At 34.6% G+C, this 21,288-nt stretch overlaps 1 protein-coding gene across 1 annotated transcript in view; it reads right to left on the reverse strand.

Moving 5' to 3' along the window:
• LOC149793812 (uncharacterized) overlaps nucleotides 1-21,288 on the reverse strand; it is an 80,625-nt gene that overhangs the window by 28,037 nt on the left and 31,300 nt on the right. The window contains exons 2-8 of the mRNA XM_089967815.1: nucleotides 15,214-15,345; nucleotides 14,693-14,819; nucleotides 10,386-10,510; nucleotides 7,192-7,374; nucleotides 5,913-6,098; nucleotides 4,846-5,100; nucleotides 212-409 (exon numbers count right to left, since the gene is read on the reverse strand). Of these exons, the coding sequence (XP_089823941.1) occupies nucleotides 212-409; nucleotides 4,846-5,100; nucleotides 5,913-6,098; nucleotides 7,192-7,374; nucleotides 10,386-10,510; nucleotides 14,693-14,819; nucleotides 15,214-15,313 (1,174 nt within the window). The 5' untranslated portion in view covers nucleotides 15,314-15,345. The remainder of the gene's footprint in view (nucleotides 1-211; nucleotides 410-4,845; nucleotides 5,101-5,912; nucleotides 6,099-7,191; nucleotides 7,375-10,385; nucleotides 10,511-14,692; nucleotides 14,820-15,213; nucleotides 15,346-21,288) is intronic.

The raw sequence follows: 21,288 nt of genomic DNA on the forward strand, positions 1-21,288 counted from the left end.
CATACAGTATGATGATAGCTCATCTATGCTCGACTTTTATGCACACATCTCGATTTTTCATAACAAATTATCTTAGTCATGTGTTAGTATTATGAATTCCTATTTAATAATCTTATTGTGGACATCACTTTGCCATCATTCATCCAAAAATCGTATTTTGCACAGCGTGTTTTGCAAATTGACGTCAAAGCAATTCGTGATCATACGTCACCTTTACATTTTGGTTGTGACTTGGCCCAGTTCCATGAACCGTAAAGTCCTTTTGGGTCCTTGGAACACATTGCCACGTTTGAACCATCCAGTATTTTACCAGGATCACATCTAAACGTGCACGAAGAACCGGACGTATATCCTGCTGAGCAAATTATATTCATATACGGCGTAGGATACAACTTTTGACATCTTATTTCTGAAAAAGTAAAAGAATATTGGTATAGTTTCAACATAAGATATAATCACGCGGTAATGCGTGGTGCTCATAATGTTGCAATATATAACTATACCTTATTATGGCCGCATTATTTAAATAATCGCATTTGTTATTAATTTGTAAAATTATATATATAAAATCCCATATATTGTGCTACTTCTCTGAACTCGTTTTATCATCAACATGCAATAAGTTCTGAATTTAACGAATTCGTTTGCTTTAATAGGTGGCAGAAAATGTTGGTAGAAAGTTTGAAGACTTGTATACAAGCCTTCATATATGGATAAAAGGAAACTATTATGCAGTCTAGAGTTAGCGCTTTTGGTTAAAACAAACACTCACGAATTAAACGATCATAGCAAAGAAATTAACAAAAAGTGATAAACATAAAACTGAGAAGTCCAATATATTTGTTATTTTCGGAAGCACAGACAAGCATGAATGTCAAAATACGAAATCCTAAGGGTTTATACTTGCCTGGCTTTTAATTTTATTAAATAATGTTCCGGTTAGGGATTTCTTGTTGTTGTTGTTATTTTTGTATCAAGCAAAACATATTGAGCAAGTGTATTCTCCTCTATCCTTCGGCACCGAATAAATTTCTATAGGTGATTAATCCAATCTCTTTCCATGATGGAAATTTCAGTCCACATCAATTTTGCTTATAAGTTAGCAATTGAATAAACGAAGATATCCATTTTTGAAATGGAGAAACTTCGTTTTTCATTAACCATCTCATTTTCGCTTTAATGATGTATTATTTATTAGATCCCATCCCCTCTTAGGAACGTTTAGTTTGTATTGTTTTCGTTTTGGCACGAATCATAAATTTTATCTTTACAAATGTAATTTTTGAAACATTTCAGGACTAAAGTTACTTATGGACCCATTACTAAACTATTATATATCAAGTTATGACTTTAGCTTCAAAATAATTACATTAAGAGGTCTTCGTTAGTAGTAAATGGGGAATCCCCATTTACTACTTTCATTTAGCGAGAGAGACGGATAGAGAGAGAGGTGAATTTCTGCCACTTCATTCATTGCCAATAGACTGTCTGAGATCATAGCTTACTACAAAATTAAAAAGGGGAGATGTCCTAAAAGGTATTTTCGGCCATACGGTTGCCCTGTGATTGTTGACCTTACAAAGTCCGAACTTTTCGAAGAAACTGACATCGGATTAAATATTTTATTTCATAGTCAAAACTAATTTTATTTGAGATATTTAGTGGACTTCAAGCAATAATCTCAGCACAACCACGCTTGATCGCAATGGATTCTATTCGGAAATAAAGTTTAGTCCTGTCGATTCTCTCATAAACACATACACATTCAAAGAGCCGGCCATAGTACATTCGTGTTCCACTGAGAATAATATCTTTGTTGGTGGAAATAAGAGCTAATACAATTAGTATGAATTCGATGTTTCAGACAGCGCAAAACGTTTCTTGTATCCAGATTCAGATGTTAACAAAGTAACATTTTTCCACCAATTTCATGATTACAATACTGAGATAATCTAGTAGCCAGTAAACTTGCATATTTCAATTTTATCACTTTCAAACGTGCGTGAGAAGCCGAATTTGCGTATTTGGATACAAACCACGACGTCCCTATTTCTTTGCAGTTCATTTGTTTGGATGATATTCGGAAAGGATAAGCAATATTCAAAGCTGATCAAAGTCGCATAACTTAGTTTGAAGCGTTAAATTAGTTTAATAGGAAACTTTTAAATATCTTGAGCACTTGCATTTCACTTCTACGAATTATGTCCTTAACTTAAGGTTGTATATTTTGTCTTAGTTCTGCAACTCATGTTGCCTAGGGTGCCTTATCTTTCAACTTTTGCTGATTTCCTGATGACATTTTTTTATCTGTATGTGTATATGCTTTAAAACAATTTAACTATGCAGACAAATCTGTTTCCTTTGTTGAAATGCATTATAACATTGTTAATATTCTTTGTAGAATTAACGTTTTTCCGATTTTAGGACCACATCAAACTAAACTTTTTTATAATACAAATTTCATACCTCAGTATGTATTGTTTGATAATGCAAATGTAATACCTCAATATGTATTTTTTGATAATGTAAATTTCATACCCTCAATATGTATTGTTTGATAAGGCAAATTTAATACCTCAATATGTATTTTTTGATAATGCAAATTTCATACCTCAAGATGTATTGTTTGATAATGCAAATTTAATACCTCAGTATGTATTGTTTGATAATGCAAATTTAATACCTCAATATGTATTGTTTGATAAATCAAATTTAATACCTCAATATGTATTTTTTGATAATGCAAATTTCATACCTCAAGATGTATTGTTTGATAATGAAAATTTCATACCTCAATATGTTGTTTGATAATGCAAATTTCATACCTCAATATGTGTTGTTTGATAATGCAAATTTAATACCTCAATACGCATTGTTTGATAATGCAAATTTAATACCTCAATGTGTATTGTTTGATAATGCAAATTTCATACCTCAAGATGTATTGTTTGATAATGCAATGTACATCTTAGCACTATTTCTTATGATATGGGACAGTTTAATAACTTCGTGCATGCCAAATATTTCTTTTTATTATTTACACCCGAACCCAGTTGATCTATGCTGTGCTATTCCATAGGTGTCTGTTCTTGGACCCGTTCTCTTCAGTCTGTACACTCAGTCACTCTCAAGTGTCATAGATCATCATGCAGTGTCTCATCAATTGTACGCTGATGACACGCAAATATACAAATCTAGCCACCCAACTGAAGCTGATGCTACCATCCAAGGTGTAGAGAGGTGTATTTCTGATGTGAAATCGTGGATGACATGTAACACGCTGCAGATGAATGATGATAAAACCGAGGCCATTCTGATCACAACACAAAGACCTTCTCATTCACATCCTTTACCTAAAACAACAAATATCAGCAACGCCAACATTAAATTCACACAGTCAGTACGAAACCTAGGTGTTACTCTGGACAGTACTCTCACATTTCCCCAACATGTCATGAACATATGCAAGGCTGCATATCTTGAGCTGAGACGCATCAGCTCAGTTCGCAAATATCTTTCTGTTGATGCCACTAAAACACTTGTGTGTTCATCAGTACTTTCAAGACTGGACTATTGTAACTCAATTCTGTCTGGTTCATCTCAATATCTACTCCAGAAACTTCAAATAGTTCAAAACACAGCTGCTCGGATCATACTTAGAGTGCCACGATCAGAGCACACCTCCCCGCTGTTATGTACCCTACACTGGCTATCCATTCGATCCAGAATCAAACACAAAATTTGTTCTATGTGGTACATTTCACTGTCTAACTCTAGTCCAACATACCTATCTGACCTCACTCATGTGTACACACCAGCAAGATACTTACGCCCCTCTTCTGACAATCGTGTACTCATTATTCCAAGTATGAAAACAGTCATATGGATGCGTTCTTTTGCATACCAGGTCCCAGCAACATGGAATGAATTGCCCACTGAACTTAGACACAAAGACACAGTGATTACATTCAAGAGGGCTCTCAAAACTCACTTATTTAGACAGCAAGAACAAACTTAAAGACCTAATAATGTTTCCTACCTGAAATATTCTCAGCATGTTTTTTATTTTTTTAATGTTTTTCTAGTTTCATGTTGTTTGTTTTTGTAATAATATTATTATGTTTCTTATCTTATAGGTGTTGTCTAAAGTTGTAAAGCGCTTAGAGCTTCTAAAGATTAGGCGCTATACAAAGTCCTCATTATTATTATTATTTGTATCAAAGCAGAAATATTCAAGTTTTATTTCATTTCCATCGTGAGTAACGTTTTTCACGTGATAGCAGATCAGATAAACTTAGTCATCTTAATGTTTTAATGATGGCTTTCTTTCTTCTTTGAAATTCTTGTTTAATATTTCTAATTGATTTCAATATCTCCATTTGCTTGATTTGTTGTTGTTTTAAGGCAGTCTGTTTCCCCACTTATGAAATATTTTACTACAGTATAGTTTGTTTCAGGGAGGCCAAACGTTCAGGCATCAACCACAGTATCACCAAACAGGTGGCTTGTCTTTCGAGGTCATACATGTACATAACGGATTAGTTCTTGAACTGACAGTCTAGTATCTTAAGTCTGGGTGTCTTTGATGGCATCGGTCTTTTTAGACAATTTTATCACATTAAAATTTTACAAAGTTTCGTTTGTATTTTTGTGTTGTGAACATTCACGAACCATTTTTATTGAATTACTCAACATGGTTGTTATGTGCTATTGGTTATTTTTACTTCACAGGATGAAAATGGTGTTTACAACATGGTTTCCCTATTGAAAGTTAAACCTTTGGGGTAAATATAGATATGGTCATCACTGTGTCATACAAACTACTTTATTTGCAGCAGTACACACCTTTAACAACTACCTTGAAGGCGCATGGCCTCGCCGAATTTCCATTGTAATCGTCTGCCACGTACACTATTTCGTGTATTCCAATGCCAAAAAGACTTCCTGGTCCATATCCGTGAGCAAGTGTGGGAACAATGTTTGTTACGTAGTTGTCAGTCACCTTAGGAACAGTCCACGTGACAGGCCTCACTTGTGCGCCATTTTCAGCCCCTTCAATTATGACACTTGGACATGTCTGGAAAACTGGAGGTTCCACATCTGTTTTGCGAAAAAATATGAATTGTTTCTTTTCCTTTACGTGACTGTTTTCAAAAAATAATTCAAACACTATAATGTCGGACTGGGTTAGTAACTTAACGTTAGCAATGTACGCTTTACTCAATATGAGCTGTGAACTAGGTAAACTATCAATTCAGTTGAACATGATTTCATTTCATATGCAATTACTTCTACTCCAAATGATATTTCCATTGCAGGAAGTAATACAATATACGTAGAAAGTAAGTAAAACATAATATGCTTGTCACTTCTTATTGATGATGATAATGCAAAAGACAAGAAATTATATTGGCCGTTGACCGTGCGTTAATTGGATAATGTACGATCAACGCGACATACAGTATTAAATATTTAACAGTGATGCGCACATGGTAATACACATTACTTGCACAAAAATAGAAAACACTACAATACATTTAAATCTGTTGCTGAAATTTAATTTTCCATTCTACTTTCAATTGGATAATTTTTTTTGCAAAGTTTCAAATATCACACTATTTTATACAATCTTCTGTAGCGACCCAAACACCCTTCGATTAATGATACATATTGAAAGATGTGTGTGTGTGTGTGTGTGTGTGTGTTGGATTTCGGACGCAGCTTTAACATATTTTCAGTCATATAGCTACGATGTCTGCAGTGTGGCAGTTTATAGTGATGTCTAGCACTGGGAAATCATGCCGCAGACATTTAGCAAGATGTCCCAAGAAAAGAAAAATTTTGAATAATTGTTTTATATCGATTTTAAAGTCTCACTGAAATAATAAACATACGTCATGTATGTACTCTACCTTTGCATTCCGGCTCACCATTCTTACGCCATGTTCCAGAAAGGGTGCATATCAAAGCCCGTGCCGTAGTTTTAGGCATATCGTACCCAGGGTCACAAATGTATGAACATACACTCCGAAATTTGTTTCCGTTTGTACAGATCAACTTTGCTTTAGGAATGGTTGGAAGCTGAGAACATGTCCGGGCTGAAATTTAGAAATAAAACCATTTATTTTTTTAAAATAAATTATTTTAAACGTGTTTGATGTTTAACTTCATTTGCATGGTAAGATGTACAAGCATAAAGACAGTTGAAAAATTACATGTACGTGTCTGATGATGGGTATTATTTAAGAGCCGAGTTTAGGTTTCCCTTGTTTGACAATTTTATTTTGTATAGATGTAATATTAATTCGTGTTCGTCTACAGTATGTATGTATGTATGCATGTATATATATATATATATATATATATATATATATATATATATATATATATATATGTGTGTGTGTGTGTGTGGTTTAACGGTCATAGCAATATTATGCGTATTGCAAAATAAGTTAAATTAATAAATGTAATAATTTCAGTAGATATAACAAAACGATAATACATTTTCAGAAATATGAATCCTTCTGAATAAATGCAAAAATATAGCTCTACACAATGAAATATAAGCAAGCGAGAAATGACTAATCTTATATATATATATATATATATATATATAGAGAGAGAGAGAGAGAGAGAGAGAGAGAGTCCCTACAGTATAGGCTCCAAATCTGTTAGATGACGCGAATATTGTATAGCGTGAAAGATTATTTTGTAGTAGTACCTCTTTTGTTCTTACATAATAGTTCTAGTTCACAGAGTGAAAATTGTTATTACCTACATACATACCAATATATTTGATAAAGGCTATACTATGATTGTTGTGAAAGCAACATTGTCTTCTCATGTGCAAATAAAAATTAAAATATTAGAAATCGGAAAGATATGAGGAAGATAGATACAAAATGAACACGATTCAACTGGAATAAGATCGATTAGATGTATTGTCTTTTGGTGACTGTCTTTTACAAAAGCATTAGTAGGACTAACATACAGTCTATATCTGACAATCATAGCTGCTTTTCTCTTTATCCAAACATTTCGTTGGACTGAGACAGATTATCCGTGACTACCATAGCTGCCATATATATATATATATATATATATATATATATATATATATATATATATATATATATATATATATATATGCAGGTAGGACATTAAATGCATGGTTAAGATGTATATACGTACGTGTACATTGCGGCTGTCTGTCTAACCAGGAACCAGTCCATAGACATGTTATCACCTTTGGACCATCCAAATCAAACCCATCATAGCAGCCAAAGCTACAAACAGATCCCAAAACAAAGGGATTCTGCGGATGACAGAGGTAGAAACCATTGGCAACGGCATCAGGCTTGGGACACTGGATTACTGAAATACGACGCTTTCAATGACAGAATGTAATCTAACAATTGAAAGAAATGATGAGTACATGCCCGTGTGGCAACAATGTCATAGCATCGATTAAAGAGGTAGAGATGCTAAAATTAGCACTACTATTCATAAACCAACACTTCAAAACCAAAGATAATGTCATTGATAACTAAATACATTTATGGGCTCACTTGCTATTGTTTGTGGACCGTTAGTGGACCGGAAATGTTGTATATGACTAATCAGATCATCCTAGTCTTCAGTAACAACTTATTTGGGATTGCTTCAGACCGTTGTTTGTTAATAAGATAATCATTAGCATTTGACCTCATTTTGTGTCGTACATTATTCGATTTTGTTAAAGTAAGATCGAAACATATGGACATTGTCTTGGTTTTCAATTAAACATAGCCAGGGTACTAAATTGTTTTTTCTTCTTTTCCCCACAACGACAATAATTTTGACAATGACCGCACTATAATTCATACACGTTATAAATCTGAAGGATGAACAAATGGCAAACCAAATGCACAAACTTTGCAGTGCGATTTTCACTTATATCTTCAGCAACACTGACAGTAAACATTGGTAATCTACACAATTCTTTAATCATAATATACAAATTTATGCAATCGTTTGTTTAACCTTTGTAAATTGACGTCATAGATGTGGAGTGATATTTGTTTTCGTTACGTTCCCCTATAAATTGTTTTTAAGGTTGTTACGAGTCTATACTCTTAACAACAAACTTTCGAAAAAATTATTTAACAAATAATTTAGTTATCTAGAATACAAAGTGAAAATTAGAAAACGAAAACCTATGGTATTGCGAATTAAATCCCAAAATAATCAAAGAATTACAGACACAAGTCTTAATATTTTACAGTGCTGAATAAAAATCAGTACAAGTCTCGAAGAAATATAAAATGAAACTGAAGACGATGACGTGTCTGTTATAAAGTTTTGATTCGTCAACAGTCTTCTATTGAAACAGAGTAATATAATTCCATGTTTGAATTCAGTATAAATTCCAGTGAATGTCTCTGTCCAAGATTTTTATTAGATCAATTTTGTTGTTGTTGTTGTAGGGTTTAACGCCATTTTTAGCACACGATACTCTAGACATGGCGGCCAGTATTAATGATGGAGGAAGAACCCGGAAAATCCCCAAAAAGAACCACCTACCCTCGAGAAACTACTGGCAAGCTTTCTCACATACCAACATTGGCCGAATCCAAGAGTACTTTTGTATTTCCAGAGAAAATAATCGCTTGATTTCAATAATTAGAAGAAAAAACTTCATTCCAACTGGACACAATATAATAGAACTTGAAAGTGCTAGATGTAAAAGTACGAATTACCATGTTCTCACAATTACATGATTATACAGTTCTCTACTTGACCTCAGGTCGCAATTAGCATTTTCTAAAAAGATGGTACCGAATGGAAAATAACCTTATAGAGGGATCCTTATGTTTACAAAATCAAAATCATGCGCTGAATTACAATCAGAAAATTCCGAAACTTAGATCCAAATAAACATATTTGCTTCTTTGTCACGTTATAAGTACAGACCAATAGCCAGATTGCAACATGTATATGCTAGACCATGAGACTAATTATTCGCTTCATAAATGTTGCGAGTGTGCGCTGACTTAAAAAGGACGAGATGAAGCCAGTTGTATATAACATAGCTATAAGAGCTTGTTACTGGCACCTTATTCGGCGATGGACGATTCACCGGTAAGTGGCATACATTGCCGGTGTTGGCTCAAAGGAAACCAAGTGGGTGTCGTAAACCCACCCTTGACAGACTTCCAGGGAGGGGGCAATGTCTGCTACTTATATAAACCACGGGTGAATCGACATCCACTCGGAATTGAGCAAGGCGTGGCCACCATTGGAATCGTAAGTTAAATCTAGTGTCTTGAAACAAAACGTCATTAGTCGCTAAACCATCTTGTGGGAACTAAATAAGGAAGTTCTAAGCTACTCCGACGTCATTCGAAATTGGCGGGAAACATTGTTATTCTGGGAATTCCAAAGGAGCTTCGGAAAGGTCAGTGACTTATTTGCTCGATTGTCGCAATCTATTACGGCAAGGTAATTGTACTTTAATTATGTGCAGTATGTATACTTCATTACTAGAATCGTTAGTACGTATAATTACCATTTGTAGGATTTGATTCATTTGTAGTGTTTGATTTACATGCACATTTTGAGATATGAGCAATATTTATGTAAAGAATTAATATTGTAATTCGCTATTTGGTTAATTCGTAGTAACCTCGTGCATTTATTCATGTGATATTCTAGATTGCAAATGTTGAATTGAATTACGACTTATGACTTTGTATAACGGTTGCAGTGTGCAATATTATTTAATATGATTATTTGACTATTTGTGTATACCTTGTATACCTTGTATGAGTATAATGATATATCAGCGCGTGGATATATAGATATCTGTGTACACTTTGTACAAGTGTAATGTACAGAAATGCGTCGGATTATGTGATATTGTTCTGTATAATGAGATTGAGAATCTATGTATACCGATGTGATGAAATCTATTGATATATGCATGATAAGCAGTTGATACCGTGTATACCATACCAGAAAGTATGGGTATTTCGATGTACACGAATGCGTGACCAAAGAAGGTAATGTCGTATCTGATGAAAGATTGTTGCTTAGTGTTAGGCTTGATAGATAGAGGAAATTAGTAATGTCCTTGTGTGTGTTCGGACAGGAAGCTTGTAGGGACCGGAGGAGCTGTGGGATACAGAGAATATAGTAAAAAATACGGACTATACCAAATAATATTTTATACAGATATTAGAATGATTTAGTGATAAATAAAGGATTATACTAATTTATATTTGTAGAAATATTTGAGTGCTTTAGTGAGAAAAAATGGAGTATACCAAACTATATTTGTACAAATATTAAAGTACTTTAGTGTGAAGAATTTGACTATACCAAATTATATTTGTACATATATTTACCATTCACAACAATACGGAAGGAGCAGGGTGGAGCCATGTTTCCACTCCGGTCCTTGGCGGTATACCTAATAACAGACACTCCATGTCCAAAATGACTCCTTGGCGGTTTTCCATCACGCGATACGCTGAAATCATTCAAAAACATATTCAGGAATTGTCAAGAAATTACTGCATGCAAAACGGGTGCAGTCAGGAGCATAGGAAGATATTCGTGACGACGACAATTCGAAATTTTGTTTCTGCAATTTTTTTGTGCAGTTTCTGTTCTTAATATGTTCTGGAAAATTGTGTTAAATGATATATTTATTTGCTCTTTGAGTTATACTTTTTGTTTCAAAAATCCACTTTGAAATGTTAATGGCTATGGAACTGGATCCGGACTATTGTTTCAGCGCAACAAATAAAAGGTGTAGGGTCTGATTTAGAATGAATGAAGTTATTTCTTTTTCTTTGTCACTAAACTGTTTCCATTTCAAATAACCAGTAGGAGATAGGCAAAATGGCAAATGGGTAAAGTTTTAATATTATATTTACGGAGCTAGTTTAATAATGTCCAGCTTTTATTGGCAAGGATAAATAATGCTGAACTTTATCCAACTCGTTTCATAACTTCAATATTAAATCATTGCCCATCTGAGATCCTTTGTTTATTATGTCGAAATACAAAGGTTGTTACAAAAGACGCTACAACATTCTTCCTGACTGATGTAAATGTGTACGTTGCCTTCATTGTGCGAATTTATATGCTCTGTTTCATCATCAATTTTATTTATTCTTAGCAAAGACGTGCTGTACTGCCTGCAGCCCAATAAATTGGGGTACTCGTTTTCATTTCACTTCGTGTTACCCTAGGCTCCATTTTGACACATTCTTTGCGACGGGCTAATTCCTTTGTTATTACAGCTGATACGATGTAAATTAGGTTGTAAAATGCTTCCCGATGAAAACCGCACACTTTAGAAACTCCATTACAATTATGTTATACTGCATTTGCTACTATCCTTGCTCTACAGTGGCTATAGAACAGATGGAAAGATTTTGTTAAAATAACAAAACATTCTTTTCTTGCAATTATCGAGTACAAACCTGATTATGTTACTACATACCGATGACGTTAGAGTGAATCGCATTTTAACCGCCATACTATGCATTGAGTTTTTACAGTGTTATTGGTTGCATTTCAATCTATAATTCGAAAACATAAAGTGGGATCAAGTCAACGTACTTGATTGCTAATGCGCGGAGAAGATATGGGAATGTTTAGTTGTCCTAGGGGTCAAAGGAATCGTACAACAGCAATATATTCTCAGGGATTATGAAATGTGAGGAGTATGTCTGGTTTGGTTTTCCACTGCGTAATGATGAAAGCTGAGGTGTGCATGTAGACAATTCTTAATTGAGATGTAGAGGAGAATATGCTGACTTTGAAGGCAACACATCCAACTTCGTCCCTTTTAGAATATAAACGCAAACTTAAACCAGCGAATGTTGCTAAAAATGTAAGAAAAAATGGTAATAAAGACCCGTGCAGTGTGATACTCAGCGGAGCTAATCAGAAATGAAAGGAACCAAAATATACTTGAAGTTTTCATGTATTATGATGTAAATCCTTTATGTGGAGGGTTAGAGAAAAAAGTTATCAAATGAACGATGTCCAAAGTGATTCTTCAAACCTTTATTGACTGGCATCAACAATCACCAGGAACACAGTTACCTTATCGGCGACCTTTCATATTTCGTTAATGCTAGCCTCGATGATGTTGTTCATTCTCACAAAAGTACACTCCAACTCATAGCAGTTAATGTGATACATTTGGAAAGAGTTTGCTTTTGGTATGCCGTTTAAAGAAAACTGTACCAATTAAAAAATTATTATAATATTGGTCATTAAATAGGAAATTATCCAATGAATAAAACAAAAAGTAGGAATCCTGGCCTTTGAATGTGGAACTATAATTCCATATTAAAATGATCTAAATAATGCGATTCGTATATGTTCCTGATTGATCACTCCTGTATTATAAAATAAAAGCAAAGACGAAAATACCGTTTTTTAGTGAACCGAAATGTTTGTCCTTGAAACATTATCGACATAAAGTAAATGGACACTAGTGACTAAAATACTGCGAAAAATAAATTTTACTTTACTCCGAAAATATGATAAAGATAAACACTATTTTGTGTGAGTTTCCCAAGATTTTTCAGAGTCCATCGATCTTAAAAGGAAGTATTGTAACAAATCAAATGGCTTTCTAGACCGAGCGATTTCAACCCTGGTGTGAATCTCGCTAGAAGTCATATGTTTCCCCTCGATTCCAAAGACTCTATAAAATTACTGTTGTAAACTGGAAAGTCCAACGTGTCCAAATTATAAATATTTTTACTCTAATTACTACATCGCCACAAATGTAAAAATTTTCCAATTACTTGTCGGCCTAGTGGTTAGAGCGTCCACCTCGGATGGGGCAGGTCGTGGGTTCGATCACCGGCCGAGTCATACCAGAGACTTAAAAAATGGTACTAACAGCTGCCTCGCTTGACATTCAGCATGAAGAGGTTAGTGTTAGGCCTGGTCGGCCTGGTGTCAGGATAATGTGACTGGGTGGGCCATCATGCTACATGTCTGCGGCATGATGCCCCAGTGCTAGACATCAATATAAACTGCCACATTGCAGACATCGTAGCGATATGACTGAAAAATTGTTAAAGCTACGTTAAAAATCAAAATCACATCACACCTAATACAGCTGACAATTTTTTCTACGCTACGTTATGACAGTCAATTCATGATTATAAGCCTCATTTCGCCTGTGACTCTGCACAGTATTTACCACCATATAAATAATAAACGGTGCCACCATATGACAAAATAGTCCCATCTCGTTTAATCCAGTGTTCATTGTACCAGTTCCCAATCATAAGTACTGCACATGGAATCACACAATCAATTCACCAAACTAGATTTTAATAGGGATTACTGAGCGACAGGGACACTCAAGCGGCCCTGACCTGAATTCACTAAAAGTAAATCATGTCATCATGGAATCTCACAAACACTTCACTCCGAAACTTTTACTCCTCGTAATTATCTAATCATTCTGTATGTGGACTATCTCCCAAGCAACGACTTCCCATAATCAAACAAATAATCACAAAATCTAAGAAATCCTTAAAATGGAGAGTTATTAACAGTTGCGCATACTCCAAGTGTATTACAGTATTAATTGTAGATCATGTTCGAGGAAAGAGTATCTCTTGACAATTGGTCATTTATGCACGATTCATCAAGAGTATCTCTTGACAATTGGTCATTTATGCACAATTCATCAAGAGTATCTCTTGACAATTGGTCATTTATGCACGATTCATCACCTGCAGTTTTGTATATCGGCTGACAGAAATTCTGTTTCTAATTTATATCTTCACAGGGTGTAAATAAAATGAGATACAATTCTTAAATGATAAACTAAAATTAAAACAATGTCAAGAGAAACCCTAACTTTTATTGAAGTTTGCTTCCGATTATTTTAATTAATCAGTGCGTACGATCTGTACAATCTGTATTCTCTGTGTAATGGATTAGCATTAACGATATTGTGACACCGGTAATTTTAAAAAGTAATATAAATCATTTTTGACCTTCTATGAAAAATATCATTTTTAAGCAAAATAGCGAATTAAAAGAATAATTCTTGTAAATGAAACAATATATTGTGACTATTCATATGGTTTCCTCAGATAATTTTTTCCGTCAATCGAACTATCAACAGACGTAGCTTTCTCATCCCAGTCATCGTAAGCACTAGGTTTGTTCCGTCTATCGAACTATCTACAGACCTAACTTTACCATCCCTGTCATCGTAAGCACTAGGTACAGCCCGTTCCCTCTGTCGAACTGTATACAGTCCTAACTTTACCATCCCTGTCATCGTAAGCACAAGGTTTGTTCCGTCAATCGAACTGTTTACAGACCTAACTGTACCATCCCTGTCATCGTAAGCACTAGGTACAGCCCATTCCCTCTGCCGAACTGTATACAGTCCTAACTTTACCATCCCTGTCATCGTAAGTATAAGGTTTGTTCCGTCTATCGAACTGTCTACAGACCTAACTTTATCATCCCTGTCATAGTAAGCACTAGGTTTGTTCCGTCTATCGAACTGTCTACAGACGTAGCTTTATCATCCCCGTCATCGTAAGCACTAGGTTTGTTCCGTCAATCGAACTGTCTACAGACCTAACTTTACCATCCCTGTCATCGTAAGCACTAGGTACAGCCCATTCCCTCTGTCGAACTGTCTACAGACCTAACTTTACCATCCCTGTCATCGTAAGCACTAGGTTCATCCCATTCCGCAAATGCGTTTAGCTGTCCTGCGATTCCAGTCAGGAACTGATCTGAAGGGCACAAGTTCCATCTTGGAGGAGTACGGTCTAACCAAAACGAGAAGAAAACATTTAAATCGGAATATGAATTGTAGGTATGTTCTATTAAGTTATTCATTTGTAGAACTGCTGGCTATTGCATGTTAAGTTTCATAAAGAAATATAATTTGACCATCTAAAAATTAATTGCATATCAAAGGTAGTAAAACTAAAATTTTGATTTATCTTTAAAATTAGCTTTGCGATAACAAAAAAATTATAAGAATGAAGACTTTCATCCAAGGATCTGTATTATTTACTTTCACGCAGTCTGTGATCAGAAAACAATACACAGTGACAAAAGAATTACATAAATTACAATTAATAACATAAATTGCTAAAATTACATAAAATCATGTAAACGGAGAACTCGTTAATTAATATGTGCAAATACGTAATGTACCTGGGGGAGGGCCACTCCTTCCACATGACAAGCAAATGGAGACGCAGCTAAATATAGTAACAAGAAACCCGAAGTATCTTTTTTGTTGGCGATGCTGCATCTTGTCGTTCAAATTCGGTATCAAATCCAGATCTGAATTAACATTAGCGTATCAAGTACAACAAGAAATAATATTGAACCTATATATTGATAATTAATGTAACCGTCATTGGCTTAGACTTTCATCACATAATGTTCTCAGTTTGTCAAAGATATTGTCAGGGATTTCATCTCCTAATATTCAAAGTTCTCCTTTTTGTCAATGATTATGGTATGGACTTTATCTCCTAACGTTATACATTCCCAGTTTGCACCGACAATAATATTCTTGTGAAGCCCAAACTCATCACGAAAGGCATGGATCGAAGTTTTCAATTAGCACATGACGTAACACAACGAAACTAAATTCTTTTGGACATTGATATTAATATAGTAATATATTTTGTAATTAATTTCAGTGAAATGCATTGTGTTTTTACTAGATGTTTACCATCAAACTGCTTTTTGTACAACTGTCTCACTGAAATTTTTGAAGTTGAGCTATAGGAGTTATCTCCCATATATTATGTTTCTAAATCAAGCGATGTTTTCTTTATTTTGTTGTTTGTTTGTAGAATGTCACTTAAAAATAATTAATTGTTCTAGTAACTTTATATGAAGAAAATATTTATTTAATGCTTTAATGCTTTGGATTATACATATGACTGTGATCTAATTCTTTTTCATTAGTTACTTCTTCTCCGCATTGAAGGAATACAGTAGGAAATGCGCTGGTAAAAAAATAAAAAGGCATAAAGCTCAAGGATTTGTCAATGCATTATTTAGGATTTTTTCACAAAATGAATCCACTGGTTTGCAATATTGTAAATGATAGTAAATAATTTTGTACACAAAAAGAAAGAGAACAGACACACGAGTCTGGAAAAAGGCAAGATAAAAGATACATTTTCGGTTATTAAATTATTCCACACGTTTCAATTATCATTGGCAAACAGGCACCTGTGATGAAAACTGCACACCGCTCTGGTGGCCTAGTGGTTAGAGCGTGTGTGAACCATTGTCGAGTCATGCCAAAGATTTATATAAAAGGTACTGACAGCTGCCTCGCTATCCGTTCAGCTTTAAGAGGCTAGTGTTAGGACTGGTCGACCTGGTGTCACGATAATGTCGGTGGGTGGGACATGATTCTACATGTCTGCAGCATGATGCCCCAGTCCTAGACATCACTATAAACTGCCACACCGCAGACATCGTACCGATGTGACAGAAAAATTGTTAAAGCTACATTAAAAATCTAAATCACGCGTACACACACACACACACACACACACACATGAAAATGCCTATAATGCGGGAGAAAAACGATTCTAATGCAGTCCATCACCAACAAAAATATTTAAAATAAAAAATAAGCTTACATCAAAACAAAACTGCTAAATTAGTTTTACTACATGCCCTTTACCTACCTTTGTAGCTTCAAAGGGCTGGATTTTCAGTTACTTCTCTGTTAGGTTACTTCGCTTTTTTCTGTCTCGTAAAACATATGTTGTTTGACAATATATAAATTACAATATTTTTACAGTTCTTGTTTGATGTTCACAAAACAATATTGACCATAGCTGATTACATTATGTGAGCTTTCTAAAACACAAGCAAGAAATTCTTGACGTCGAATGTTTCTCACACACTTTCAGAACAATGGGATAATAATGACATAAAAGAAGATAACAGTATGTACTGCCGGATATACGTAGAAATCACTTCAATATGGAACTTACACATTCTTGAACTGTCCGAAGGTGCCGCTATGATTTGCAGATGTTAAACAAAATATTAATGTGTACAATTTAGAGGAAACATTAATCAGATAGCCACTTACCTTAGAATCGCCTTTCACACGAAGAAATATATGCATACATCACGGATCACATTAGCTTCATATGCATTATTAACTGATGCAGTTGAAATCTCAGAGTACAAATTTCACCTTTGTTATAGCTAGAATGATATCAGTATGCTAGACCCAAAATATAATGTAAAGAATAGTCGCCGTTGACAAGGCGCGTTTAAATTTACAACCCTTTTTATCTGAAAGATCCGGATGAATATTTGCCGACAACTGTGACAGAACCTAGACTTGAATGTATGCCAAACTACAACGTTATCATTCTTAAACGCGTGTAACAAACCTAAGTATGTGCTACTTATGTCATTGTATATAGCTTTGTTAGATTTCTGTGCGTATCTGTTGATTAGGCGGAATTTAGTTGACTAGTAGTTAGTCCATTACGAGGAAAAGACATCATAAAGTACACCAGGGGCATGCAAATTTTATTGGCTTGACGCAAAAATTGATTAAATGTTTAAGGTCGCAGGCTGTATGAGCAGGAACAGAGCTTACTGCTAGTTATACAAATTAATTAAATTCAACATTTTCAAAAGGACTGCCTGCGTGGTCATCGGCCGCAAAATAGGAGGGTCAGCATGCGGCCCGTGTACGGCTGGTTGGACACGCCTGATCCGAAAAAGGAGTTTATCCTTGCCTACGTTTTACACACGAATACTCAAATACGACAGATTGCAATACGCAACCTTTCCTACATTGATGATTTCTTAAAGCTAATACCATGTCCTAATTTCAAGAACATCATTCGATCAGCATGACGTGTACAAGCTAAAGACTCCAAGTGTCAATTAGATATGACACTGGAAAATAGCAAGTACTTTCACAACTATACAGTTATCCACTTTCAATTTCATTTTTCCTACATAGTTGCTCTGTTTTAAAGAAGATGTATCCAAGTTCAGAATCTCGAACAGATGGACTAACTATTAAAACCCATACATGGTGTAAGCTTACTCATCTCGATTCAAGCATTAAAATATATATCTGTCCGACTATTAAAACCCATACATGGTGTGACGTTTCCCTGCCCGCGATTACGTAAGTCAGGAACAAAGGAATGGGTTAGCGCAATGAGTATGTCGACCCTGCACTGTTGCGGCGATTTTTGTTTGTACAAGAACCGCTCGTTAGGTGTTAACACTAGCATATAGATGTTAGAAGCTTTGTTCTAAGAACAAAGGACCCTCAAAGCTATTGTAAATCTCCCCGCTTTGACAGATGGCCTGAGGCTCGTCGGTTAACTAGACCGACTGGGGGTAGAATTGATATCCAATCAGAACTGAGGAAGGGTGGGGCCATCAATTCGAACCAGAACTTAACAGTCATTTGAACTGATAACGAGTTAGTGATTCGTAAGCCGTCGTACTGGTAAAGCAGAATATACTCACTCCGAGGGAGCCACTCGTGATTTGGTGGGAAAACTCTTAGTATATTCTAAGGACAGAAAGCTTCGTAAAGGTCATTGAGTTGTTTGCTCGATTGTTGCAGAATGTTACGGCATTGTAATTGTAATTATGTGCAGTATGTATATTTATTTACTAGAATCGTTAGGATGTAGAATTACCCTTTGATTGTTTAATTCACATGCGTACTTGAGAAACGAGCTATGATTATGTAGATTGCTCGCTCGTCAGAATTAATGTTGTATTTCGCTATTACGTTACTTCGTAGTAAAGTAGTATATGTATTCATGTGATATTCTAGATTTTGCCATTGTGAATTAAATGGTAGCTTGTAAAATGGCTGCAGTGTGTAAAGTTAAATAATATGAATATTTGAATATTTGTGTACACTTGTGGGAGTGTAAAGTACAGAATTGCGTCGGATTATTGTGATATTGTTGAGAATAATGCGATTAAGAATATATATATATATATATATATATATATATATATATATATATATATATATATATATATATATATATATATATATATATATATATTGATGTGACGCAATTTAGTGATTTCTGTATGATAGGTAGGATACCGCTCTTATTGCAACGTTGTTTCTATAAGAACGTGTTTGTTTTCCGATGTGCACGAATGCGTGACCAAAGATGTAGATAACCTTGATCTGATGATTGATTGCTTGTTGATTTAGTGTGAGCGAGATGGCTAACACAAATGCTAACGTCCTTCTGTTTTTCGTAGGAAGCTTTTGGGGACATAATAGTCAAGTCCCGAGTCTCAGAGGGACATGATAAAAGTAGGCGGAGAACAAGCTTCGTTGAGGGAGAAATAGAGATTAGAAGTAGGCGGGGAACAAGCCTCGTTGAAGTTGAAAGAGAGAAAGAAAAGGAGGAGGAGAAAACAAGACAAAAGGGGAAGAGGACAGGAGGAATCGGAGAACGCCAGAAGGAGGAAAGCAATTGGCGTAGTAAACACAGATGAGTAGAAACCAAGTACAGGGGAAGCCATCTCACACTAAAATCACGTGATGAAATAGGTTGTCACATGGTCGAGAGGAAGCAGATTGGTTGAGAACTTAATATCGTTTAATTTGTATTAAATTGTTATTCTTTTGGATTTCACCTTTGTGTTCTTAATAATTTAATTGTCGGTATTGCTGACTGGGGGCTCGGAGCTTTACCTCTCTCTATCACTAATTTCACTTCCTACAAAACGAGCCAGGGTGGGAATTCCACAGTAATTCAAATAAATTGGGGAGCACCCCACCCCAACGCATAACAGTGAGTCATATAGAACTTCACACATGGTGTAAGCTTACTCATCTCGATTCAAGCCCTAATGTATAAATATGTCAGAATAACTATTAATACACAGACATGGTGTAAGCTACTCATCTCGATTCAAGCCATAATGTATAAATATGTCCGAATAGCTATTAATACACATACATGGTGCAAGCTTACTCATCTCGATTCAAGCCCAAAAGTCTATATCTGTCCGACTAACTATTAAAACCAAGACATCGTGTAAGCTTACTCATCTCGATTCAAGCATTAAAATATATATCTGTCCGACTATTAAAGCCCAGACATGGTGTAATCTTACTCATCTCGATTCAAGCCCAAAAGTCTAAATATTTCCGAAAAACTATTAATACCCAGACGTGGTGTAAGCTTACTCATCTCGATTCAAGCATTAATATATATATATATATATATATATATATATATATATATATATATATATATATATATATATATCTGTCCGACTATTAACACCCAGACATGGTGCAACCTTACTCATCTCGATTCAAGCCCAAAAGTCTATAAATGTCCGAATAACTATTAAAACTCAGACATGGTGTAAGAAAGAAAATAATAATAATAATAATAATAATAATAATAATAATAATAATAATAATAATTAGTAGTAGTAGTAGTAGTAGTAGTAGTAGTAGTAGCAGTATTATTATTATAGTCCAGAGTCACATAATTATCTGAATGTCCAAAATCATGCTCATTTCTACTTGATCTGAATCATTGATGTTTGTTATTCTGTAAACAACTCTAATTCCATGGGTGTAATATTAGGATCAGTATTAATAGAAGTAAACATATTTATTTGGGTCTGGGTCGACGTTATTGGAATTCCTTTTAAATGTGCCTAGCCTACCTGATTTATTCTGCATCCTATATTATAATGTTAGGAACAGACCATCTAATTATAAATAAAAGTTTGTTTTGTAAAGCATAAAAAATTACTCGAATGTTCTTTTCCATTCATTAATAGTTTTTTCTTAGAAAATGTTTATTGTGACAGGTGGTCAAGTGGTGGACTATATAATCTTGTTAATGATAAATTATTTATTCGTTCATAAGATCTTAGCAGAATCAATTGTTTTATTCTTATGTCCAGAATTTTCATATATATATATATATATATATATATATATATATATATATATATATATATATATATATATATATATATATATATATATATATATATATATATATATATATACTCTTTGTAAAAGGCATTCTAGGAAATAGAGACTTTAATTTGTATTGAAATTTAAAAACCGGATTTAATCCCTGGATTGTATTATTGTGATCCATGAAGAAGAAAAGATCTTTATTTAGTTGACTCATTCAGAAATCACATAGTCGATACAATACATGATTTGACATACGTTGCTGCAGAAATAATACATGATTA

Source organism: Sinohyriopsis cumingii, chromosome 8, assembly GCF_028554795.1.
Source record: "Sinohyriopsis cumingii isolate HCF-2022 chromosome 8, ASM2855479v2, whole genome shotgun sequence".
Taxonomy (NCBI): Eukaryota; Metazoa; Mollusca; class Bivalvia; order Unionida; family Unionidae; genus Sinohyriopsis; species Sinohyriopsis cumingii.